General features: G+C 33.2%; 1 protein-coding gene across 2 annotated transcripts in view; it reads right to left on the bottom strand.

Moving 5' to 3' along the window:
* Cul5 (cullin 5) overlaps positions 1 to 27,743 on the bottom strand; it is an 89,148-nt gene that overhangs the window by 30,132 nt on the left and 31,273 nt on the right. For both annotated transcript variants that reach the window (XM_047517081.1, XM_047517083.1), the window contains exons 4-11: positions 25,715 to 25,891; positions 23,503 to 23,644; positions 21,810 to 21,955; positions 21,638 to 21,718; positions 7,307 to 7,400; positions 5,504 to 5,634; positions 4,937 to 5,044; positions 378 to 442 (exon numbers count right to left, since the gene is read on the bottom strand). In XM_047517081.1, the coding sequence (XP_047373037.1) occupies positions 378 to 442; positions 4,937 to 5,044; positions 5,504 to 5,634; positions 7,307 to 7,400; positions 21,638 to 21,718; positions 21,810 to 21,955; positions 23,503 to 23,644; positions 25,715 to 25,891 (944 nt within the window). The remainder of the gene's footprint in view (positions 1 to 377; positions 443 to 4,936; positions 5,045 to 5,503; positions 5,635 to 7,306; positions 7,401 to 21,637; positions 21,719 to 21,809; positions 21,956 to 23,502; positions 23,645 to 25,714; positions 25,892 to 27,743) is intronic.

Raw genomic sequence — 27,743 nt, 5'->3', positions numbered from 1 at the left:
TTATAGGCATGTGCCACCACGCCTGACTTATTTCCCTTTCTATATCATTACAGTGAATGGAGTCATTTTCTGGGCTTTCTATGTTATAGAATACCTTTGGTGACTAGCAAAGGGAAAATAATCAAGCAGAGTTTCTAAAAGATTAGGTGCAAAAATTTTTTTTCTACTTCAAAAGATAAAGACAATATTTTTGGTCATAAAAGATTAACAAAAAATTATAAATTGAAGCGTTTTAATAGCCAAGGACAGCAAGAATCCTAAGAGAAACAACAATAAAAACAAACCTAAGAGGGAAATAGAGTACTCTGCTGACTTAGTAGCAAGTAATATAGTCCAAACAATTTAAACATTTTGAAATATGGTTTTTAAAAGCTTACCCTTTCTGCTTCAAAGGTAATTCAAGTTTAAATATAGTAGCGTCATTTACAACTGCTTTATATGCCTGTAAAAAATAATTTGAAATGGAATATGAGCATTATTTTGAAGATCTGAGTAAATTGATAAATTAATACACTTTTAAAAACACAGAAAAATACAAGTCAGGTGTTTTTGTTGTTTTGTTTTGTTATGGTGCTGAGGAAAGAACGGAAGGACTCAACCGATCTACAATCCATGTCCAGTTTTTTGTTGTTTTAGTTTGGCCTTTTTTGTGGTAGTTGGGATTGAACCCAGGGGTCTCTCCCATGCTAGGCAAGCACTCTACCTCTGAACTATACCCCAGACCCCAGCACAGTTTGTACTTTGAATGGCATGTCTGGCCTCATAGAATGTGTTTTCATAGGCTTTGGCATGCGCTTTGGCATGCACTTTGGCATGCTGTAACTATGAATATTTTCAAGTGAGGTGTTAAAGCTGCCTGACAAATACACTTTCTCTTACTCAGTTAGTTTTCTATCCTTTTAGACATTTTTGCATCATTTCCTTTCTCCTCCACCCTCCAATGGTTCCTTCTTCATGTACACGCTCAACAAATGATGTAGTTTCCTATTTCACTGATGAAACTTAATCACAATTTCCTCTTTTCACTCCTAAATTTTTCTTTCTCCATTGTTTTTGGAGTCTTAGCATACTGCATACGTTATGCTCAACTCCTGGAGAATTATTAAATTATCATCTTTAATTTCTTTCCTACATTTTTTTTTTTTTTTTTTTGGTACCAGGTATTGAACGCAGAGGTGCTATACCACTAAGTCACATCCCCAGTCCTGTTTTTTGTTTTTTGTCTTTTTTTTGAGATGGAGTTTCACTATGTTGCTCAAGGCCTCCCTGAAGTTGCTGAGGCTGCCTCTGGACTTGTGATCCTCTTGTCTCAGACTCTGAGTTGCTGGGATTACAGGTGTGCACCACCACACCTGACTTTTCTTTCGTGCATTCTTATTGGAAACCACACTAATCAGGCTTTCAGACCACCAGTTCACCCAACTACTCTTGTAAAAGTCACTCACAACCTCAGTGTTGATGAAATTAATTCTACCTATCAACAGTGTTTTTAAAAAGTATGTTACACCTTTTTCTACCTGTTTTCAAGCACACGACCCTTTCCTGGTCATTCTCCTCCCTCCTGCATAAATGATGGTTCTTGATTTTTCTAACAACTAAATATAAGAATGCCCTATTTTCTTTTCGGTCTTCACCCATTACTTTGGTATTGTAGGCAGTATTAATGCTTTAAAAATTGCCTACATATTGGAGCTGCTAAAAATTATTTTTCCAACTCTGCTCTCTCCCTTAAACTCAAAATTTCTACATGGATACTTAACAGACATTTCATTTAATTTGTTCAAAACTGACTTTCTGATTCCTCTGCAATCTGTTTCTCCAAAACTCTTAACCATCACATAACAAGTATTATTCTAAATATTCAGATTTATGAATCTGAGTGCCATTCTTGAATGATCTCTATCACATTACACATTTAATTATTAGCAAGTCTTATAGAGTCTTTTATCATAATATAATCTGAATCCCTGTAATCCCTCTTCTGGGAATATACTCAAAGGAAATAAAATCACCACTTTATAAAGATATGTGCACTCCTTTGTTATTTGTAGCATTATTCACAATTGCCAAGAGATAAAAACAACCAATCTAAGTGTCTGCTGATGAATAAATGTATCTATGGTACATATATAAAATGGAATATTATTCAGCCCTAAAAAGAGTGACATCCTGCCATTTGCCACAACATGAACAAACGTTGAAAATATTATGCTAACTGAAATAAGCCACACAAAAAAAAAAACATTCACCTATATGTGGAATAAAAATAAATAAATTCAGAAATACAGAGGTATAGAATAAAACAATGGTTACCAGAGATGGGAGTGGTGGATAGAGCAGGGAGGAAATGGGGAAATGTAGGTCAGAGGATACAAACAATGGGCATGTAGGATGAACAAATTTAGAGACCTAATAACATACTACATGAGGATTACAACTGATATTACTGTATATGGGACTCATGCTAATAAATGAATTAATTTTAGCTACCAAAAATTAAAACACAACAAAAAATGGATAACTATGTGACACAGTAGATGTTAACTGAATTTCACTACAGTAACTTTTTCTGTCTATTATGTAGTCCATAATGTCATGTTGTATAACTTAAATATATACAACTAAAAAATGAGAGGAAGGAAGGAAGGGAGGAAGGTAGGGAAGGAGGAAGAAAAGAGGAAGGATGGAAAGAAAGACATTAAATTTGAGAACTTAATAGGATGTTAGAGTTAGCTAGCAAGATGACAATGGACTGGCAGAACATCAGTGTGTGTGGAGATTAGTACTCTAAGAACATGATTTAAACAGAAAGAGTTCATGTGTTGGGAAGGAGGGGAGATCAGCCAAAGCAGTCACTTCTAGAGGTGATCGTCACTTTTATCTTTCAATCCCTAGCCACACAGTTAATGAAACACATTTTGCCAACCTCTTTGACATTCCTCAAACTTTTTCCCACTGTTTAATATCTATATCTGTACCTTAAAGGCATCTTTTCTGAAACTGGAAATATGTGCAGAATGTGCAAATAGCAGGTTAATACTAGGGAATCAACACTCTCTGAGTGGGGTAATTTGAGCAGTTTTTAATACTTTCACAGTTTCCTGCAGGATTAAGCTACAGTAGCTCATTGTAGATATGACTTAAGAATAAATTGTGTTGGCTACAGTTCCTTCTATCACCTTCTCTGCTTTCACCTGTGTTCCCTCAATTTCCCAAATAAATTACTTGCATTAAAAAATTTTTTTCACCATTTTTGACCACCGCCACCATCACTCTAAATTTCCACCATCACTTATTTGATTAATTTAAATATATTCTATCTCATGCTCTTGCTGCTTCTCTTTACCTCCTTCACCTTTTTTTTCCCAGTAGTCCTATTAATATGTAAGCCAGGTCCTACTACTCTTTTCAAAATGTTTCAATGACTTCCCATCTTTCTCACAGTAAAAACCAAACTCCTTACCATAGCTCAGAGTCTTACATGACCCAGCTCTGTGTGACTTCATTTCCTACTATTCTCCCCTTTGCTCCATCTATTTTGGCCACAATGACCTCTTCTGCTGTTCCTGGATTATGACAGGTTATTTTCCTGCCTTAAAGCCCTCAAATCTGCTATTTAATCTGGCTGCAACACTCTCCCCTTGGACAGTCACATGACTTATTCCTTTCAATCTCAATTTAAAGCTTACCACAAAAGTCTTTGTAGAGTACTCAATTTAAGACTTCAAACCACCCCACCACCTCCATATTCCAGTATTTTCCTAATTATGTTCTTTTCTTAAAAAAATGATTTTTATATATATTTTTGGTTGTTGATGGTCCTTTATTTTATTCATTTATATGTGGTGCTGAGAATTGAACCCAGTGCCTCACATATGCTATGCTACCACTGAGCAACAACCCCAGTCCCTAATTATGTTCTTAATTATCTTAAAATAAACAAAAAGTGACGAAAAATGTCTACCCCAGAAAGCTGATTTTCTTTTTGAAGTCATAGAAAAAAGTCAAATTTGGGAAGTAATAAAAGGTAGTTGAAGAGGGCACAAAACTAACAGCAACTTCTCATGATAGGTTTCTGACATTTAAAAAGATACGAATTCTCAGGACAATATGATGTTTCATTATCTTTGTCCCATACTAGTGAGGATGGGAAAAGATGGTACATTTATGCAAATGCTTCCCTGGGAAGCAAAGATAAATGTGACATTACTCTGGAAGGAATCCTATAAGAGGACAGAGAATGGAAGAATCAACCCTGCATGCAATGAGCTGTAAATCAAGGAAGTTCCAGAGGAAGTATATATCGAGCTGAGTGTTTGAAAGGATGAATAGGAATTCAATAATCAGCAATTTTCAAAAACAGGAGAACATTCCTGGGAAAAATAAAGAAGAAAATAATTTTCTAGCTAAATTCTTGTTTACAAGGATATCCAATGCTTACAAAAAATTACCAAAGCAAATATAATAAACACACTGTGTTCACTGAAGAAAAAAATACAGTTGCTAGGTTTTTAGTGTGAGATTTAATAGCATGATGATTATTGCTTATTAAAAGTAAATTATGGGGCTGGGGATATGGCTCAGTTGGTAGAGTGCCTGCCTTACAAATACAAGGCCCTGGGTTCAATCCCTAGCACCACAAAAAAAAAAGTAAATTATGCCAGGCACAGTGGAACACACCCATAATTCCAGCAGCCTGGGAGGCTGAGGCAGGAGGATCATAAGTTTCAAAGCCAGCCATACAACTTAGTGCGGTCCTGAGCAACTTAGCAAGATCCTGTCTCAAAATAAAAATTAAGTTAAAAAAAAAAAAAAAAAAAGCTGGGATGTGGCTCAGTGATTAAGTACCCCTGGGTTCAATCCCTGGTACAAAGCAAAACAGTAATTATAACAGAAACACTTTTAATACCAAATGTCAATATACAGAGATATATACCTTATCTCTTGCAGTAAGAAATCGTGGATCATCTTGAAAAGCTTCTTTGACAAGTTTACTAAATCTATTGAATAGCGTTAGCAACTGTTCAACATATTTCTCAGAGTCCTGAAAACAAAATGTTTTACATTTAATTGAGTTTCTGAAAATTTTAGTTATTAATATATACTAATTGTACAATAACAGGATTCACTGTGACATTTTTGTATATGCATACATTATACATTATTTATGTCCCTCTACCCTTTGTCTACCCTCTCCCCAACTTCTTTCTCTTCCTGATTTCTCTAGGCTCTTCCCAGTCCCTAAGTCTCTCTTCTACTATCTGGTCATCTTTTTTTAAATTGAGTTTTAATTAAAAGGAAAATAATGATACAAAACTGAGAAAATATAATTTTAATGAAAGACTATAGTCTTAAAACTAGGGAAATTTTTTTCTTAAAAATAAAATTAAAAGGTGTTCCAAGATTACTATTTTGTCATGTCAATTATTATTTTAAATACCTGATCCTGCATTTAAAAAATAACCTTGATATACATCTGTCATTGCCACTGGAGAAAACTTACAGTAGTAATAGTTTCAGCAGCTGCTACCATATCTGCCAAGCCAGCACTAATGATATGTTCTTCCAAGTCTTTCAACATTGGCTCTATCCCATTAGGAACTTTGTCCATCAATGAAAACATTAAATGTAACTCTGAAAGGACAGAACACACTCACGTAATCATTTTATCCACTAGAATAAATTTTATCTTTGATTTACATCATGAAATGCCTGTGGTAATAAAAATTGAGAGATATTAGTTGAAAGTTTATAAATTTAATAGCATTCCATGAGTACAATTAGTTTAGGAGCTGTAATTATAACTTCCTGATCTACTGTCTCAGATTGACGAAAATTATTTTGAAAAATCTAATTAAAAGTGATCACGAACTTTAAAACCCAATTCTATTTGACCTTCAATGAGATAAAATATTTTTTATTCTAGAAAGTACAAAAGTCTACACAGAAGACTAGTACATTTCATGAAGTAGTTGTAATATTACATATATGGCCACATCATTAAAGGATTAAAAAATTATGAGTAATGATTATAAAAGAAAGTAGAGATAAAATTGTATTCATAATTTTTCAGTTTACAAAGCACTTTTTCCTATGTTATATATCATTTAATTGACATTCACAAAAACCTTACTTCACAGTACTGATTTAACACTAAGTATATTATTTATTATAGGGAGTCCAACACAGATCACACCTAACTTTACTTACATTGGCATATAAAATTCAAACATTTCACTTGGGCCAATGAGCAGTTTTCTCCCCACCCCCATCTCCAATACTGGGGATTGAACCCAGGGGCTCTCTATCATTGAGCTACATTCTACCCTTTTTATTTTTTGAGACAGGGTCTCACTAAGTTGCCAAATATGGTCTCAAACTTGACATCCTCCTGTCTCAACCTCCCAAGTAGCTGGGATTATAGGCATGTGCCACAGCACCTGGCTAAAATACATACTTTAAGTGCAACCAAAGATTAAATGAGGGGCTGGGGTTGTAGCTCAGTGGTAGAACACTTGCCTAGCATGTGTGAGGCACTGGGCTTGATTCTCAGCATTGCATATAAATAAATAAAATAAAGGTTCATTGACAATTAAAAAAAAAAAGTATACTAAAAAAAAAAGAAAAAAAAAAAAAAAGAAAAAAGAAAAAAAAAAAAAAAAAGATTAAATGGGACCTCGCAGTTAACACAACAAAATCTAGAGAATACATCAAAATGCTAAAAGTGGTTCTCTAAGGGTAACAAAGATATGAGCAATTTTTTCAATTTATTAAAATACTTGATGCCTCCCAAAATACCTTTCTTTAAAAATTCTTCAATTTGGGGAATAAGGGAATGAAAATTATTAATATGGAGTGTTTATTTTGTGGTAAAAAATATTTACCACAAGGTTCCACACAAGTCAAACACCTATTCCTATCGTATACTATATATTTACAACTTAAATTGGTCTTTATATGCAGAGTTCTACTTTTGAGAAAAAAAATGGAAATTCACCACATACATTAAAGAGAAAAAATGCTTACAAATGAAATTTATAAACTCCTTAATAGACTTTCTGTCTTAAATATTTTATCATTTTCCTTTTTTTTTGGGGGGTGCTGGGGATCGAACCCAGGGCCTTATGCTTACAAGGCAAGCACTCTACCGACTGAGCTATCTCCCCAGCCCCTTTTATCATTTTCTTTAAGTACAAGTTATGCTAATAAACATGCCTCTGTGTAGAAGAATAATCTAACAGTAATTTATTTAGTGATCTGTTTCAAAGACACTCTTAAGAGACTGATATCCTTATGTTTTACCTACTTTCAGTTTCATTTCGCTTGATCATGCCTTGGCACTCCGCTAAGATAGTCTCTTTAAATGATGTCACCAGGGCATTTACACAGCATTCCATGAGCTGAAACACACAAAAATTAGTCATGGCTACTCTAATCTTCATAGCACAAATCTATTCCAACTCACAAAATAAAACCATGTTGTTCAATAGAAAAAAACTGAGTATATTCAAAGTAGATTTTACTTACCTTTACTACAGAAATATTGAGAATGGATACTTTATTCTAATTTACCAAAGTGTATGTCTAAGAATAAAGCTATAGAACTTTTTTCTCTTTAGAAATTTTAACAAAAGTCTCCAAGGAGGGGAGAAAAAACTAAAAATATACAAAAATAATAACACAAACTTTTATTAACTTGTTTTATCTGGAGAGAACCTGTATTAGAATTAGATTCTAAAATATAAATACATTCATTTAACAAACTATTACTGGATACCTACCATATGAGGGGGTACCAAAGAAATGTTTAGAAGACAAAGAGCACTAAGATACTATCCCTGTTCTGGAAGAGATCACGATCTAACTGAAGGTGAAGAGGAAAACCTAAACTGCTCCCACAGGATGATATCTAAATTGGATCTTGAAAAATGAGTACAAGTCCTAAAATGAATTGAGAATTCTAGGAATAATAAGGAGGTGGACGTGGCAGGGAATAGATAGAAGAAGAAAAGTCTGGAAAGGAGGGAGAGAGTCACAACATCAACAAAAACCTACAGTTTGGGATTTTATTCTATAGCTAGGAAAGAAAGAACTGAGAAAGTTTTAAACAGAGAATAAAAGTAATGAGATTCTCATTTCCTCAAGTCACTGTTACAGATCAGTATAACAGAAGGAAGGCAGGTGCTATGGAGTGGGTGATAGGGCATCTGGCAAAAGATTGTTGAAATACTTTGAGTAAGATGGCGAGCCTTTAGAGTTCTTGGAAGCCAACAGGAAAAATTCCTTAAAGGGAACAAAAAATTTCCATGCTATGCCTGCTCCCTTGTTGTTATGCAGTTATTTACTCCTCCTGCAGGGTAGAACTCACAAATAGGTTGTGAGTTCTGATTCAGTAAGATATATTAAGACTGATATAACTCTTCTGAAAACAGGTAATCTGTATTAAATCTGTATTTGTGTCTTAAAATTCTTTGTTAAAAATTCCTCTTGGAATTGACATAATGTTGACAATGACTTAATTTGAATTTAAGTCATGAGTCATCGTTATACTGTTTTTCCTATTTTAAAAAATGTTTTAAAATTTCCCTTAATAAAAAAGTTTTTTCCTCCAAGTCTTTCTAATCCATGTATCTATCTCATTTCTGTCCTACCAAAAAAATACAGACTTCAAGTGGTTAAGAAATTCTTGCCTTGCAAGGTGGGAAGCTCTGCTCCTTTCTGTATGAGCTCTGGATTATGTGCAAGTAAGCACTCCTATCCTTCTGCAGCAAAACCTGACTGAGAACAGGCAAAGCTAACTGTAACTAGTGGAGGACAAAGAAAAAAATGCAATTTAAATAAGCTTTAGGTCCCAGTCACTTTCACCTTGAATATTATCCTGGTCAGTGGTAGTCCAAATTTTGCAGATTCCAAAAATCTTGACCACTATTTCAAACTGTGAAATCAGTTTTTCTTTTGTGGTGATGCTGGGGAATTGGCCCACAGTCTGGAACATGCTAGGCAAGCACTTTACCACTGACCTATGCCCTCAGCCCTTTTTTATTCATTCTTTTTTTTTTTTTTTAAGAGACAGGGTCTTACTAAGTTGCCCAGACTGGACTTGAACTTGTGATCCTCGTGCCTCAGTCTCCTCACAAAAGAAATACAAACAGTGACTTAGAAGTATGTCACCATGCCCAGCATGAAATCAATTTCAATGGCTGTAACCAGTTTATTTACTTTTGTTACTAAATAACAAAGAACAGAAAAAATAGACTACATCACACATTGTAACAATGAAGTTATTTCATAAAATTTTAATTTCAGATATGTGCAAATAAACAGAACACTAAGCCCAAGTACAAAATGTATTTCTTATTGTAGGTTATAATGAAGATTAAAAGTAAAGACTAAACTGACAAAAAAACTGAAGATTACTGCACAGAACTTGGTAACTGCTTTGCATTAGGGCAATAAAAGGTGCTGAAGTAGTTTTCAGCTTGAGAGGTTAAACAATTGTAACAGGTAGATTTATGAGTGCTTACTCTATACTAGGCATAAGGTTAAATGCTTTACATCTATTATCTAATTTAACAAGTATGACCACCTTATGGAACAGCTATTTAATTTACGAAAACACAGGCCTAGAGTGGCTAAATAACTTGCAAACTTTACAGTTAGTTCACAAGAACTTGAGCTGTAATTTGAGGTTGGGTATGCAAGAAAGCCTTCAACTTTTTTTACTACACCAATAGAGTATGTGTGCACTTAGTAATGCCTGCACGTTCAGAAGGTTGAATTGTGTTTCAAGGAATACAGAAGTATAAAACATGGTTCATAATACCCTCTATGATTCTATAATCCAGGTGGGAACATATAATTTGGGGAGGCTGGATAGGTACTGGGGATTGAACTCAGGGCCTTGGGATGCTAGGCAAGCACTACCACTGAGTTACACTGTCAGTTCAGGAACACACTACATACCTAAAAACATGTTCATGCTTTATATATACTGATGAAAAGAAGTTTAATTTCATTAACAAGCAAAGAAGCAGAAATAAATGCATTATCATTACACCACAAATTCACAAGGACAGAGATTATGCTCCATTCACAGCTAGTTAGTCATGGCCTTGCAAATGGTTGGTGCTTGATAAATAACACAACAAAAGTCTGTAATTTGCTACTAAATCTACTGTAGAAACAATAGATAGTGTAGGGATTCACGTAAGAGGAAACTGATGAAGGCTAAAGAATCTGGGCTACTTTATTACAAGTGGGTTATAAAGATACTTATAAGAATTTGGAAAGGCAGAAGAAAAGTAAAACACTATTAACATGAGTCCAAGAAAAATAATAAATAGAATGAGTTATATCAATGAGTAAATAAATATTCCTCACTGGGTACAGTGATTCTTGCTGGACAGAATTACGTTAGAAAAACAGGTTAGGGACAAATCGTAAAGTCTTGAACATCAGGGATAGGAAATAATTACACTTTGGTTTTTATACAAGAAGTAAAATGATGAAAATGATATTTATGAAATATCTGATTTTTTCGGTCTGAACTCAAAAGAAATAAAAATAGTTAATAAGAATAAATATGCCCAGCCTCATTAGTCATTTTTAAATGCACATAAAATCTTTTTTAATCTATGATGTTGGGAGATTGGCAAAAATTAATAGACAAAACCCTGATCAGCAGATGTATGGATAAAGAGGTACACTGTTGACGGGAATAAGAATAACAACATTCCCAAAAGTCATTCAGGTATTATGTAGAAAGTTATAAATGGCTAATACCCTTTGTTCAGTAATCTCATTTACAGAAGATTCCATTCCAAAAGAATGTCAAGTATGAGGGAAGATGCATACATACAGATATTAAAAAGAAATAGGCATATAAAGATACTCCAGGAAGTACTACTTATAAGAAATAAACTATAAACAATGAAAACTGCTATTATTTAGGTAAATTATAGTGTAGATAGACTGTTAAAGATTTTGTGTGGTATAAAAACGCACAATGTCATAAATTTCTGTTAAAATTTTAGAACACAAGAAGGAAGAAGAAGGAAGGAAAGCAAGTATTATAGAGGGAAGAAAATAAGGAAAAAAGGAAAGAAAAAACGTAAACAAATACGACACAATGATACTACGGTCGAATCTGGAAGCTGGGTATGGGTGGGTAAAGTTCACTGCACTGTTTTAACCCCTATGTAAATATCTGAAATTTTTCACAACAAAGATTTTTTTTTAACATGGAATAACTGTGGTGTAGATTCCTGTGTACTGAAAAATTCTTCAGAAGATATTTTCTAGGCAAAAAAGAAGAAAGGGAAACTACTAGACAAGAGTTCTCTCTTTATTTCAAATGAGCCTTGTCCTAAAGAGGGTTGGTTCCTTGAATTAAATGCTTCAAGGAGGACAGAGAACATATTAATCTTCTTTTGTATTTCTTTCCCACCATTTCCCAAAATACTATATACATAGAGTAGAACCTAAATATATACTTGTTATTTGAAAAACACATCTTGCATGGAAAGGATAGTGATAAACCATCTCTCTCACCTTGTATTCCCTTTCTGTCTCCTTTTGCTAGCTTCCGTGAAGAAAAAAACTTTTTGCCATATGCCATCAACTCCTGTACTTGTTTGCCTGAGATGAGCACAACTTCTAAATCCATAGCAATCTCTCCCCAGAGGTCTGCAAGGTGAAACACTTTAACTATCAATGTGCTTGATGTTTTACTCTCTGCTATAGCAAGACTATAAACTCTTCAAAGATGTGCCACAAATGCAGCAGGCACTCCAGAATTATTTGTTAAATGAATGAATTCACAGGTATTTGAAGATGAAAGGTAAGACAGGTAGGCTATGTGATATGGTAGATTCTTCTTTTAGTGGTATTCAGTCTGCACAATTAATTCTATTTCATAGAAATTTAGTAAAAAGCAACAAGAACAGTTCTGATTACCATTAGTTATATAAGTCTTTAAATAATAATTTGCTTTGCCTCAGCTATAAAATTGAGCTTAAAACTGAGTTGAGCTAAAAATTATCTTAGTTTTTTCTATTTTAAGACTCTATCATCATCAGGCCCAAGGATATCTGAACCATATTCAAGAATTAATTTATTCTATGAGTGGTAAGTTATTCTCAAAATTAATTTCTCTTGGCCTTTCTACCTTGGTTGAGATTCTTTTTCTATCAATGTAATTAGTGGGACTTGTTTTATTTCTGAACTATTTATAAAAATAATTCTTTATATTGAGCAATGAAGAATCTGACTCTTCCTAACTTTTTAGATACCATCCTTAACATACTGAAGGTTAACTAATATTTATTTTAATTTAATAACTTGTGACCTAGTTGCTTATTCAGTTTTTTTTTGTTGTTGTTGTTGTTTTGTTTTGTTTTGTTTTGTTTTTTTTGGTACCAGGTATTGAACCCAGGGGCACTTTACCAATGGACCATATTATTTTTAATTTTGAGACAGGGTCTCACAAAGTTGTAGACACCAGCTTTGAACTTGTGATCCTCCTGCCTTGGCCTACCAAGTTGCTGGGATTACAGGTGTGTTCCACCATACCACAGGCTTATTCAGCTTTTTTTTTTTTTTTTTTTTTTTTTTGGGTGCTGGGGATCAAACTCAGGGCCTTGTGCTTACAAGGCAAGCACTCTACCGACTGAGCTATCTTCTTAGCCCCTTATTCAGCTTTTAAAGTCAGTTTCGCCTAGATAAGATAGTGAAATAGTTTCTATTCTTAGAATTGGTAAGCAATTTTCTTCAAAGTAGAACCTAATAATACAAGCTATCATTCAGGCACAGTGCTACATGTTTCATATATCATGTATTTTATTTAATTCTGACAAGAATGGGTATTATTCCATTTCATAGTTACGAAAACAAGGATACGAAGGTTGCCAAAGTGTGACTAGCTATAAAATAATAAAAGCAGAATTTAAATCTTTACCTGATTTTAACATAAGTGCTCTTAACCACTATAGTACACTGCCTCCCTATCCGTGCCCTGGTAATTCTGAAGAGACGAAGGCTTATATTAACAATTCACTTTTTCATTACACTACTGTTTAAACAATTCATTTGATTTTGGTGTCACCCTAAGGATAGGGACTAGATCTATCTTATCATTCCCAAATAACACAAGGCCTAACACAATAGATTCATAATAAATTCTAATTGAATGCCTACAGGAAATAACAAGGTATGAATGACTTATCACTTAAAAACTAACAACCACAGATAAATTTTGAAAGTCATTTTGGTTTAAATTTTTTTCTCATTCTCTTGAAGTTGTGTCACACTTTGCTGCCAATATGCACGTTCAGCAGCACAGCTCTAAGGCCTCTAACCTTGTTTTATTGATATATGCTGCTCATTTGTTATAGACTCACCTGATGATAATCAAGTTTATCAGAATTGTGTGTAATATTGGATCTGAGAAGGGCCTAGGTGGCTATACCTTAAGTACAAGTTAACAATGGGACTTCCAGACATCTATTGTAATACTTAAGATGCTCAGAACTCTTGGATTACTTACTTTCTGAATTCTCCACTAAATTGCAAATAAATAGCTAAACTTGCTAAAAGGACTGTCCTCTGGATGCATGAAGTACTATCATATTACACATACAAACTGAATCTCAAGCATGCTTACACATATGTGCAAAGACACACTTAAACACACAGTATTTGATTCATATTTGGGCACTTGACTCAAGCTGGGCCAATTTGAGCTGGACTAATTAAAACTAGGAAGAGAAGATTTATCACTTTGGATTACAAACTAGAAGGATAAGCAGGCAGCTTTCACAGTACCAACTTCAACAAAAAGTCTATCAACTGTAGGAAATAATGAAGTAAATGAGCAAAAAAAGACATTCTAAAAAGTTCTGTCAGAGTTCCAAGTTTGCATTTTGCTGTTGGTTTTTCTTTATTCTTTATAGAACTGGGGATTGAACCCAGGGGTGCTCTACCACTGAGCTACCTTCCCAGTCCATTTTATTTTTCATTATTTTGGGTCAGGGTCTTGCTCAGTTGCCCAGGCTGGTCTTGAACTTGAGATCCTCTTTCCTCAGGCTCCTGAATTGTGTGCATGCACCACCTCCTTGCCAGAGCTCCCAAATTTCTGACCCCAGATGTCTTTCCTTTTGGTCTTACCCTATTCCTTTCCATGGTGGATTTTACATGAACCAACACGTTCACCTTTTTTTGTTTTTGTTTGAGAAGGGTTCTTGTCTCTTGCAACTAAGAGTGTTAGATACATGTAGATGATACACACACACACACACACATTTAGTCCCTATAACACAGCAGACAGGGGATATGACGTGAGCAAAACACTGTCTTTGCTCTTTTAGTGAAATTAACAGATAAGGTCAAGTAAATAAATATATGAAAAGTAATTCTTTACAATATAAAGTAAAGGTACAGAGATTGAGTGTGTGTGTATATCCAAATTATTTACCAAACTATTTGCTTCTTCTTTATATACTCCAGAGTACCTAACATTGTCCTTGGGAACTCAAGACCTAATATTAAACTTAAATCGAACCCCAGACCCATCATTTCCTAGCTGTGGAGACGTCAAATTCCTATACATCTCTAAATTTTAGTTTCCTTATTTGTAAAATAGAAACAACAGCACTTACTTAATAGTTATACCTTCAAAATGAATCATGAATCTATGTACTTATATATCCACCTCCAATGCCATCACCTAGATTATCAGTCTATAATCTAAATACCACACTGTCACCCAAATACTATTTCATAGTATGGAGGTCAGATCTATTCCCTGCTTAAAACCCCTGAATGGTTTTTCACTGTTCCTGCTTTCTTCTCTATCCTTACCTTGTACCACTCTCCTCCCCTCACCCACTATGCTCTGGCCACATTAAACTTTCTCTATTCTTATATTAATTTCATTCCTGCTTTAAAGCCTTTACACTAGCTCTTCTCTCTGTGCAGAATGCTTTTGTTTCAGATCTTTAAGAGGCTAACTACACATTGTTCAGGTCTGACCTCCAATATCACTCCCTCAGAGAGAACTTTTCTGTTATATTTACTTTTTCTTGGTACTAGGGATTGAACCCAGGGGTGTTTTACCAATGAGCCACATTCCCAGGCTTTTTTATTTTTTCATTTTGAGGTGCTCAGAGTCTCACTAAGTTGCTGAGACTGGATTTTTTTTTTTTTTTGGCAGGGGGGAGGTAATGGGGATTGAATTCAAAGGCACTCAACCACTGAGTCATGTACCAAGCCTTTTTTTGTATTTTATTTAGAGACAGGGTCTCACTGAATCTCAACTTGCTGTTGCTGAGGTTGGCTTTGAATTTGTGTGCCACCACACCTAACCAGAGAGACCTTTTTTGACCATACTCCATAAAGTAAAAGAAAAAGCAAGAACATTACAACCTAGTCACTCTCTATAACATTCCTCTATATTATAAAGAATCTCTTATTTGTTTTACTTGCCTTTATCTGTCTACCTCCATTAGAAGAGCAAAGACAGTGTTTTGCTGATGAAAAATCACTGTCCTCAGTATTGTGTATGTACTGACAAGTTACACATTTGATTGCCTACTCCAAGGCTTGTTTGAATGGGACTGTGAGACATTAGGCACTCCTAGATCCTTATTTGCACTCCTAGACCCTTATCCACTATCGGATCTTTTAACAACCACAAATTGCCTCTGTAAATTTTTATAATGCTCCCTGGAGGTAAATACTAACCTTACTAAAACATTCTGACTTAAGAGACTTTAATCCAAAGATATTAGCCTAAAATTCAAAATGTCCTTTACAATGAGATCAAAATCTATCTCCTACTTTCTACACTCACTTTCACGATGTTCCAACATAGTCTAGGCTTGAGAGAAAATAGTTTTTCTTCTTACCACTCTAATCCTATCTTTCATGTTTATGATAAGAGTCTAAACAATATATAGCATAACTAACTTCCCACCAATTCATCTGTCAGAACCTGCTATATTAACCACAAGCAAAAGCAAATAAAAGTTAATTAGGATAAATTTATAAAAGGATTCTAAAATATGATTCTGAGTACATAAGAAACTTAACATCTAAAAATTTTACATATAAGAAGTCAGAGTTTTTTGTTCTGTTTGTGATGCTGGGACCTGAACCCACGGCCTTTCACATGTTAGGCTAGTGCTCTACTACTGAACTATATCCCCATCCCAAAGGAGTAACTTTTACTGGCTAGACTGGATATGTCAAAATCCGTTTGGAGTATAAATTTTTATTCATTAGAAAAGTGATTTTGGGGTATATTTTGAAAGTAGAACAATGGTTTAATGTTAGGGATTCTGTTAATGTGATACGATAAATTAATTCAATGAAAGAAAATACCATATGGTAATCTCCAGTGATGCCTTCAAATAAAAGATGGCATTCTTATAATATTCTCTATTTTTTAACTTTCTATTTTGATTAAATGATTACAGAAAAGTTGCAATAGCAGAGAGAATGGTCATACTTCCATCACCCTACTTTTCCTACCATTAATATCTTACATAACTACAGTATAACTATCAAAATCACAAAAATATCATTGGTACAATGCTGTATTTGAAAATTGACAGTTTTTCTACTAATATCCTTTTCCTAGTCCAGAATCTAATCCTCAAGCACATGTTTCATTCAGTTGTTATTTCTTGTAGTCTGCTTCAATCTGACAGTTCTTTTGTCCTCTTTTTGGTCTGTCATGACACTTTTTTTTTTTTATTTTGTGGTGCCGGGGATTAAACCTAGGGCCTTGAGCATGCGAGGCAGGCACTCTACCAGCTGAACTATTTATATATCCCCAACCCATTTTTTTGGACATTTTTAAAGAAGATTAGTCAGTTATTTTGTATGACATCCAGGGATACATAATATCAATGTGTTCTATTATTAGTAATGTTAATCATAATTACTTGATTAACCAGTTTAAGTTTTGAGCTTTCAATTCTGGGAATAATTCAATGAAACCTGGCCCAGGTGCATGAAAATAGGTTAGAAATCATAATCTAGATTATATATATAATCCATATATGTGTTTGTGTATAAGCACAGATCACATTGATATAATTCTTACAATTATATTCTTCTTATTATATTATATAATTATTTATTATATATTATACTTCAGTTTTTATAGGTATTCCACATCTGGAACAATGGGTTAAGATGATGTTTTTCAGGTTTTTCCATTGTAAAGTTATTATTTCTCTTTTAGTAAATATCTTAGGGGAATATCTTTGGAACAATGAAAATAAACCTATTTTATTTCAAACTTTTTGCCACTAATTTTTATCTCTTCTGACTTTGTTTATAGCACTTTATCATACAAATTTTAAGAGGTAGTCAAATTTGTCAATCAGTATGACAATGCATTTTGAATCATATAAAAAAGTCTTTCCGTATAGCAAAACTAAGAATTCTTCTAGTACTTGTGCGAGTTTCTTTTTGAACATATAGATCCCTGACCCATTTAGTGTTAATTCTTCTGTAAGGTGCAAAACATAGATCTAATTATCTTTTTTCAAATGGCTACTGAGTTGTCTCATCACCATTTTTTAAAACATCCATTTTTACCCTTAGTGACTCAAGATCCAGCCTTTGTCATATATTAAGTATCTGGACTTGATATTTCATATCTGCAAGTCTTGTAAGACATTAAATGGTACTATCTATTCATATGACAAAACCAAACCACTTTAATTATAAAGGCTTTACATGGTTTGATTTTAATGTCTGATAAAGCTAGTTCCATCTGTAATTTTTTTTTCCAGGCTATTCTAACATACTTAATTTTTCCTATGAACTGCAGCATCAACTTATCTAACTTTATAAAATTGCTATTAGTATTTTTATTAGAATCACAGTGATTTATAAACTAATTTGGGTGACCAACTGGTATCTTTATAATTTTTGAGTCATAATATTTAAGAAAAAAATCTACTTCTATGCATTTGATACTATTTAAAATTTTCTCTCTAGGTTTCACACATTTCTTGTTCATTGTTTCCCAAATATTTAATTCTCTTTGTTGCTACCACAAATGAGGCTTTTCCTAACATTATAACCTGTAATTATTATTTGTGTATATTATTATTATTATTTTGTGTGTATGGTAGTACTAGGAATTGAACCCAGAGGTGCTCTACCACTGAGCTTAGTCCCAACGCTTTAAAAAAATTTCTTTAGACAAGGTCTTGTTAAGTTGCTGAGATTATAGGTGTGTACTACCATGCCTGGCCTAACTATATTGTTTTTTCACAAATATTTTTTTAGTTGTCAATGGACATTTATTTATTTATATGTGGTGCTGAGAATCGAACCCAGTGCCTCACACATGCTAGGCAAGTGTTCTACCACTGAGTCACAAATCCAGCCAACTATATTCTTAATAAAAGAGTTGAATAACTGAGTCATTCTTAACTTCATGAAATGCATGTTAACTTCATGAAATGCATGTATGTATCACACCAAAAAATCAAACTCACTAGGCAAGATTTATTCTGTTAGACAGAATATAGGTCCAGAAACTTCTTTCTGACAGTATATTGAAAATTAATGAAATTTTTAAGAGTGGCTTATACTTACTAAATTCAAAGGAGGTAATAATAAATCATAACTTGTTAATTTTCAAGGAAAAACAAATGCCAAAAATGTGTATATTTCAATCTTAACCTGTAATGTGCATTATTACACAGTTTCATATAAAGTGACTATAATGGTAAAAATATTCTATTTATAATTATGTTCCATTAATAAGAATAATTTAATAGGTGAGTTTAGACCAAAACTAGTATCAATAAAGCTTTTAAGATATAGCAGAACATGTTCTAATGGCTAATAATTCCTCTAAGGGAGAAATTTAAGTCAGTAAATCTGTTCTGTAGTTTTTATTATAGAAAGTGTTTCCTTTCTTTCTTTCTTTCTTTCTTTCTTCTTCTTCTTCTTTTTTTTTTTTTTTTTTTTTTTTTGTGATGCTGGGGATTAAAACCAAGGCCTTATACTTATTAGGGAAGCACTCTACCACTGAGCTACATACCCAGTCATGATTGTTTCTTGTTAACTATTCAATAATACTTTTCATATTTTTATATCAAATTGGAATCCAGGACTTAGTGCTATCTTTCAGTTTACTGTTCCTTCTATCACACCACACTTTTTTTTTTTTTAATTGGTCATACGTCATTTTAACACATCATTTGTCTTTGGCAACAAAAATTGACAGCCACTTAATAAATAGGATAGATACATAACAGAATGGCCTTCTTTGCTCAGTACAGTCTCTAATACAGCAATGTATCTGCATTAAGCTTTAAAATTTCCAATATTACAATCCTACAGTTTTGGTGCTTAATGTCTTCTGCACCAATATCTGCTGTTAAAATTATGTAGTGACTGCTAAATATTATTCATCTTTGTGAAAAGTTAAAAGAATGAAAACTTCTGAAGAAAAAGATGATTGTTTTTTTCACAGCAGCTTGAAGTATATGTACATAACAGGTTTTTGAACAACTGGTAATTCTTACTCTGGTGACTTCACAAGCATGTTCACTTTGTAATAATTCACTGTATGCTTAAGATTTGTACACTTTTGTATATGTTACATTTTAATCAAAAGTTGGTTTTTTAAAAATAAACAGAAAATTGAAACAAAATAAAAATAAACCACAGAAAAAAATCTTTTATACACCCATAAGTAAATTTCTTTGCAGACATGCTATATTGCACTTGGAGCCTTTATTGTTAAAACAAAAACTAATCTTTAAAAATTAGAATCATTCAACTTGGTAAGAGGTACACACTGATAACTATAAAAAACAAATTACATAGTCTATTTCGAATTTTTTTGCTGTGTATCTGTATTTTAGAGTAGGAGACTTAATTATTCTATACAAACTGTTATGTTTATCACTACCTTTCTCATCCTCATTTTCTTTCTTAGATGGACTTTCATATTTGAATGGCCCTAATGTTCATATGATACAGCTAAACTTGAAACACTGGAGTATTAAGAATAGAACAATTCTGCCTTATAAAATGGCAACATCCCCATTCAGATGCTACAGGAATATGAATTTACTAAGAGAACTCAAATTTCCAAAACTGAACTCATCTTTCTAAGACTTATTTTTATATGCAGCATCTCTGTAGCAGCACTATTCTGAGCCAAAATCTTTGAAACACTATTGGCTTGATTCTCTGCAATATACAGGCGCACACAAAATGACATAATATTCCACCTGTGGCAAGTCTTTCTCTGTACGTTCATCCTTTCCATTCCCAGTATTATAACCCTATCTGGTCTTCCTAATAACCTGCTTATTATTGCAATGTTAATACTAAGGAGTTATTATATGGAAGATGACAGTGCTCATGAGAACATATAACCGTTTAAGACAAATCTCCATAAAAATTAATTCTCCATCACAATTACTTTACTACTACCAGATTAAATTCCTGAGAGACAACTTGGATCATGGCACACATATTTCAAAACATTCAATGGCCCTGGCTTCTGCATAAAGCCTACATCTGGCTTTCAATTTCCATAAAGAATTTCTACAACAACCACTAAATTAGCCCCTGACCCTCATCTTTTCTTTGTTGGTATTAAAATTATCTTAATCACTGAAAAGACATACATTGCCAATCACGAACAAGCAACCTCCCCCCAAAATAAACATGACTATCATTCAAGACAGAAGAAAAAAAATTTTTTAAAGCCAGAAGTTAAAAAAAAAAAAAATTTAAAAATTTCTAAATCTCATCTATAGTTGATAAATGGTTTGGTTATAAGCAAACTGAAATGTTAGTCCTGTCAATGTAAATTTAAATCTTGTTCACAGGCTCCAGATACTGAAAGGAATTGGAGGAAATACTATTGTTATATTTGAGCAGATTCCAAGATTCTCACCAAACTTGATTATTACCTTCCTTATTAAAGAATGCTAAGATGAATTCTTGTATTAAAAAAAACCAAAAAACAAAAAAACTTGGCATGGCTACTATCTTTGACCTACCTTATTTAAATAAGGAACTTATTATATAAAATAAAAAATAAAAGTTGATGTTTCTACATTCAATAATTAGCATTTTTCTCATGACAAGATGAAGTTTGAAACATCCTCCCATAACAAGAAGAAATGCCTCCAAGGAGTAATGAATGATTCAATAATGACTAATTCAGTGTGTGCAGCAATTTACAGAATATATCTACTGAAAATAATGAGAATCATCTGTCAAGGAGTGTATTTTACTTGCAACATGAAAAAAAATCACTAAAATTGTTACCTTTAGGAATATACAGTAAGAACAGATTGATTAAAAATTAAGTAGTATAAATTAAATACAGTAAAAATCTAGAGCGGGGAGGGCAAATAGATTTTATTTTGCATACCAGCTCTGAGGAACAACGTGTTCTCAATAAGGTGCTTTTTGGAACTGGGCTTTTACTCACTAGAAAACAATTAGTAATGCTGTAACCAATTAGTAAGGTTGGTCAAAGACAAGAGAAAGGATAGATAATGTCACTAGTGTCATGTATTTGCCACCCCTATGCTACTGTACTTCAAATAATCTCATAAAATGTATAATTACAAAAATTACTTACTGCTTCAACAGAGTTACATTCTCGTCTTGTTTCTAAATAACGTAGTGCTCGTTTTTCTTCTTCTTTTAATTTAGCATCTGCCTGTCCAGAAGCAAAATAGTAATTATTTAAAGAATATCAAGAATATCAAGATAACAGCTCAAATTACCAAATGTATGAAGTTTTGACTTACATATTTCATATAATTCTGTACACCATTTTGTTGTAAATATGAGGGTGCCTGTGTTCTATAAAATCTCTCTGTTGAATCCAAATATGCCTTCTCAAAATTGTCCCTATAAATCTGAAGCTTATCCTCAGGATTAGAACAAAGGTTAACTGAAAAACAGAAAATAAAATTTTACTTTATATTGAGGAGTTATTATATCGAAGATGACAGTGCTCATGAGAACATATAACTGTTTAAGAAAAAAATCCTTCTCCATAAACAACTTAAAAGACTAAGGCACAAAGCAGTTAAGAAATAAATACAAGTAAGAATATGGACTACTTTGTTTTGGAATAATAAAGAGACTGACTTCTAAATCAACGATCAAGAAACCATTCACAGGATAAATGAGATTTAGACTGAATTTTAAGACATAAACAATGTTTGCATAGACAGATTAGTTAAGATAACATTCAGAAGCAGAAAAGCACAAGCTTTTTTTTTTTTTTCTGATTAGATGGTCTAAGTCAACTATACGGCTAATAGAAGATAAGGAAGAATAGTAAATTAGGAACGGCTGTGGAGAATCACAAATCTCAAACTATGTAGTCTGCATTCAGCATGCTGTAAATAAAAAGCAAACAAACAAACAAAAAAAAAACAATAAAATAATACTAAAGAAATATGGGAGCAATAGGAAAAAACCAGTCAGAAATACTCTAAAGGTTCACTAATACTGGGGAACATATTGACCAAATTATATTGTTGTATCACATGCATGTATGAATATATATTCATATTCATAATATGAATCCCACTATTACGTGCAATTGCAATGTATGAAGAAATGAAAAAAAATGAAGGTTCATTAATTCAACAAATATTTATAGAGAGTGATTTTTCTGTCAGGCATTCTACAGAAAGATACATTGTCAAAAAGATATTTAAAAGTATTATTCCAGGGACATACAGATACTTGAAGCATGAAGTGATAGGACCTAACCCAGTATGTACATTAGGAAAGGCCTCCATGAGGAAAGGAAGTATGAGAATGAATTAGAATATGAAGAAGAGTATTCTAGGTCAGAGGAAACAAAATACGTAATTAAAATACAAATGAAAATACTGCCAGAAGCAGTAGGAGAAAAATGTACATGGTGAAGTAACTTCCTGAATACAACTACAAAAGCAGTTACCTTTTATGAGTCACATCCAAATTTACATTCAAAATTTATGTATTTACAAAATACATCCAAATTTTTATTTCTCTAATTTAGGTCACTAAAAAGATTTGCTAGCAGCCAGGTGTGGTGAAGCAAGTCATAATCCCAGTGATTCAGGAAGTTAAGGCAGGAGGATCTCAAGTTCCAGGTTAGCCATAGCAACTTAGTGAGACCCCTGTCTCAAAACGAAACATAAAAAGGGCTGGGGGTATAGCTCAGTGGTAGAGTGTCCCTGGGTTCAATTTCCAGTACCATTAAACAAACAAACAAAAAAAATAAATTATCAGTCAAGAAATTAATGATATGGAGGAAATCTGACACATGAATATGATTTTTTGCAGGTTCTTTAAAGTAAAATGAATACCATTTGGGTACTCTTAAAAGCATCTGGAACAAAAAAAGATGTGACTTTATATGCTAATAAACATAACTGATAAAATTATAACTGTCCTGGAATTTTTATGAAAAAGAAATTGTAAGAGTGTAGAACATACCATAGGATTCTCTTACTCCAATGACCAGCTGAGAATCAAAAGCTTCTCCCAATCTTTCAGCATGTACCAGCTTCATTGCACTATCTTGGAGTCTGTTTTTTATATTTGAAAAAATTGACTCATTCCATGTATCAAGCATGAGCTAGGAAAACAAGAACAAAATATGGCATAATGTTCAATTATTAACATACTGAGTACCTCTCCACACACATATACACACAAATTTTAATACAAACACTAAAAAAGGAAATCAAATTCTTGGGTCTGCATTTACTTGAATTCTTTAGGAAAGTAGTATATTTAGCATAATGGTAAAGAACAAGTATTTCAGAATCAGACATAACTGAATTTGAATTCCAGTTGTTAATTATATACCTCCTTCCCGTGAAGAATCAAAATACTGATACAAATTTTCAGTGATCATTATAAAAATTAAATATGATAACACATGGAAAATGTTGCTTTTCTACAATTTCAAAGTCAATTTCAGAAATATTGGTATGTTTAGAATACTCATACGCATGTTTATACTGACAGAAAAATGCAGAATTTTTGATACTGGACCTTAAAAAAGAATATGAAAATCTACCTTACAGATGTCCATCAAAATGGCAGAAATTATATATACATATTAGTGAGTACATTTAAATGCCCTCAGTAATTTGGTCAGGTAAAGGAGAAATGTTAGTAATGGCAGCAACAGAAAAAACAAACCCACACAGGGCATAAGGGTTAATATTCATTGCATATCTGGGACTTCGCTATGTACTTTCCACATATAATTCAATCTTCAAAAATCTTGATATAGGTACTACTCTTATCCCTCTTTAGATATGTGGAACAAAGGGCACAGAGAGCAAGGCTAATAACCTTCCACATTCATGCAGCTTGCAGTTGCAACACTGGGATCTGAATCCAATTCTGGTCTCAGAATTGATGCTCTTAATTATTAAGGGATGCTGCTTCCCATGATGAATACAGAATTGCAAAAAATTAAAGGAATAATAGAAAAAAAAATAGAAAAATAAAAGAAAAATAATAGAAAAATAAAAATAAAATGGATAAGATTATGGAACTACAAATTAAATAGCATCTGAATGTGTGTGTGTGGTTTTTTTTTTTTTTTTTGGTACAGTTATTTCTACCACTGAAGAGCCATGGAATATAGAAATTTACAATATTCCTGTCAACAGTAAAGCAAATTTTAAGAGTGGGATGAAGCAAGAATGCCTAGACAATGCTATTATTATTTTTTATTTTTAGATCATGCTATTTTAATGCCTGAGTTTGTTACTATAACCATCACAGTAAACAGTAGGTTATTTAAGTTCAAATGGCATTTTTTACTTTTCAGTTCTCTGGTTGGGGTTTAGGATATAGCTCAGCAGTAAAGACAGTGTTTACCATGTGTGAGGCCCTGAGTTCAATCCCTAGCACTCCCTTGTCCCCAAATACACCTCTGGTATATTCACAAGGAGGAAGATACTTGGTAAAGGAAGACAAAAAGTTTGAAGAGCAATTTAGAATTCTAAGGGAAACCTGGAATCTTTCACTTTCCAGACTGAGTTTTTTCTTTAAATCATGACTAGCTCCTGGGCCTGTGCTTTTAATTAGAATATATAAAAATATGATACATACTGAGTTTATAATAGCTATAATTAAGTAAAAGATTATAAAGATGATAGCAGTTTATCAAAAATTAAACACAAACTTATTAGAAAACAATCTAATAAAAGGAATACTGAAAAACAGTAATTTAACTTACAGGAGAATAAAAATTCAAAGAAAGAACAGGGAAATTAAATACTAAAGATAAAACTAGAAAAAGATGAAAGTAAAAAAGAAAAGAAGAGGAGATAATGTTTTTTTTTTAATTTTATTTATTTATTTTTATGTGGTGCTAAGGATTGAATTCAATGCCTCACACATGCTAGGCAAGCACTCTACCACTGAGCTACAACCCCAGTCCAAAGGAAATGTCTGAAGACAAAGATCTATAGTTTAAGACCACATGAAAAGATGAAAGAGAAATGAAGTTAAAGATGGATAACAGAAAAAAGTCTTATTATTCAATAAAATGCACCAAGAGGTGAAAAGGAATTTATATGTGAAATAGAAAAGTTCACTTAAAGTCTCTATTATTTTGAAATGCCTTCAAACAGCACTTTTTATCTAAAGAGTACCAGAAAAACAATGGGAAAAACTGACTTACCTTTCGAACAATACTATCTTCCACATTTGATTTTTTATTGCTGCCCTGTTTACCCATTAAAGTAATCTCTAGTTGACAAAAAGGTTTTGGTAAAATATCACATTGTGTAAAGAATTTTCGCCATTCAACAATATATGCTTTTAGCAAAGCTGTGTCATCTTGATGGCTCAGTACTCGCTGGAAAAAAGAACCATACCGATTTGAAATAAACATAGTATGCTTTGAAAAATAAGAACAAACATATTCATGCCATAATTTTAAAATGTTTTATTTATTGCACAAACTGTATTATATTCAAGGGCAATTAAAGCATGTTCCCAAAAATCTAGTACACAAATGTTCATAGCAGCATTATTCATAACAGACAAGAGGAAATATCCATCAACTGATAAATGGATAAACTATATGTGGTATAGCCACACAATGAAATACTATTCATCCAGATAAAGGTAAAAAAAAACTCATAAATGTTACAACATAAAATGAATCTTGAAAAGATTTTCCCAAGTGAAAGAAACTGGTCAAAAAAGGTCACATACTGTATGATCCTATTTTATAGGAAATATCAAGAATAGGCAAATTCACACAGGCAGAAAAGAGATCAGATAGTGTGGTTTAGTGGTAAGGAGGGGTAATAAAAAGTAACTGTTAACAGGTACAGCCTTTCTTTTCAGGGAGATGAAAATATGTTGCAATTAGTGGACGATGTATCCAATTTTGAGCCTATAATAAAATTCATTTGAATGATATGCTTTAAGACAGTGAATTTTACAGTATGTGAATTATATCTTAATTTGCAGGGTAGGGAAGTAATGGTGGTGCTAGGGGCTTGCACATGCTGGGCAATATATCTCAATTTTTTTAAAAAAACTGTGATGGAGTCAATTTCCTCATTGCTCATGTTTAGGCTGGTCTGGTAACTTGCTACGGCCAATAAAAGGTCAAAGTAGTAATGTGAGATTTCCAAGCCTAGACATGAAGAAGTCTTGTGGATTCTTCTCTCACCTTTAAGGGTGATTTCCTTGAGAATGAGAAATTACATGGTGAAAGAGAAAACCAGCACCAAACACTAGATACGTGAGTGGGCCCTCTTGGACCTCCTGGTCCTGCAAAGCCAACAGTCAACTGCTGCTGAATTAAGAAGCTTAGGTGAAATCAGTTGAGCATATCCCAAATAACTAAATCACAGAATTATGCACAAATAAAATAATTATTTTTGGCTGGAAATATAATTCAGTGCTAGAGTATTTGCCTAGCATGTACAAGGCCCTGGGTTCAATACCCAGGACTGAAAAATAAAATAAATAAAAGTTATGCTAATCTAATATAAAAAATCCAATTTCCTAACAATTTCCCAAGCACTGTTTGCCTTTCTTATTGTTGCTTTGAGTTAGGTAGTCTCACTATGTTGCCTAGGTTGGTCTTAAACTCCTGGAGTCAAGTGATCCTCAGGTAATCTACTATCCAGACCCTTTTTTGGTCATTTTAAATAATGCCATAATAAACATTTTAATGCACATTACCTTTCTTATTTGGGAAATTTGGTTCTTCCGAACAAGGTAAGTTCAATTGAATACTGTCTAATAATGTGAATCACAAAGTTAGATAGTCTCGTGTTAAAAAAGCTTTTAAAATTATACATCCATGTCTGTCATTGTGATTCCTACAGTTTAAACTGCTCGGGATCAGTGGCATTAAATCCCATCCTTAGGTTGTTTTCAAAAAATTTTTTGGGCAGGGAGTGAGTACCAGGGATTAAACCCAGAGATGCTTAACCACTAAGCCAAATCTCCACCCCTTTTTATTTCTTATTTAGAGAGAGGGTCTTGCTTAGTTGCTTAAGGACTCACTAAGTTACTGAGGCTGGCCTAGAACTTGTGATCTTCCTGCCTCAGCCTCCCCAGTTACTGGGATTATAGGCATGCACCACTGTGTCTGGCCCTTCCTTGGGTTCTTGCTGAGGTCCACATTTTAGACTTTAGTGGGACATGTTTCTGTGAAATTCTTACATATTTTGTTTGTTAGTATT

The sequence above is a fragment of the Sciurus carolinensis genome, chromosome 11 (assembly GCF_902686445.1).
Source record: "Sciurus carolinensis chromosome 11, mSciCar1.2, whole genome shotgun sequence".
NCBI classification, from domain to species: Eukaryota; Metazoa; Chordata; class Mammalia; order Rodentia; family Sciuridae; genus Sciurus; species Sciurus carolinensis.
The sequence above is the reverse complement of the archived record's forward strand: the minus strand, read 5'-3'. Positions and strand labels throughout refer to the sequence as shown.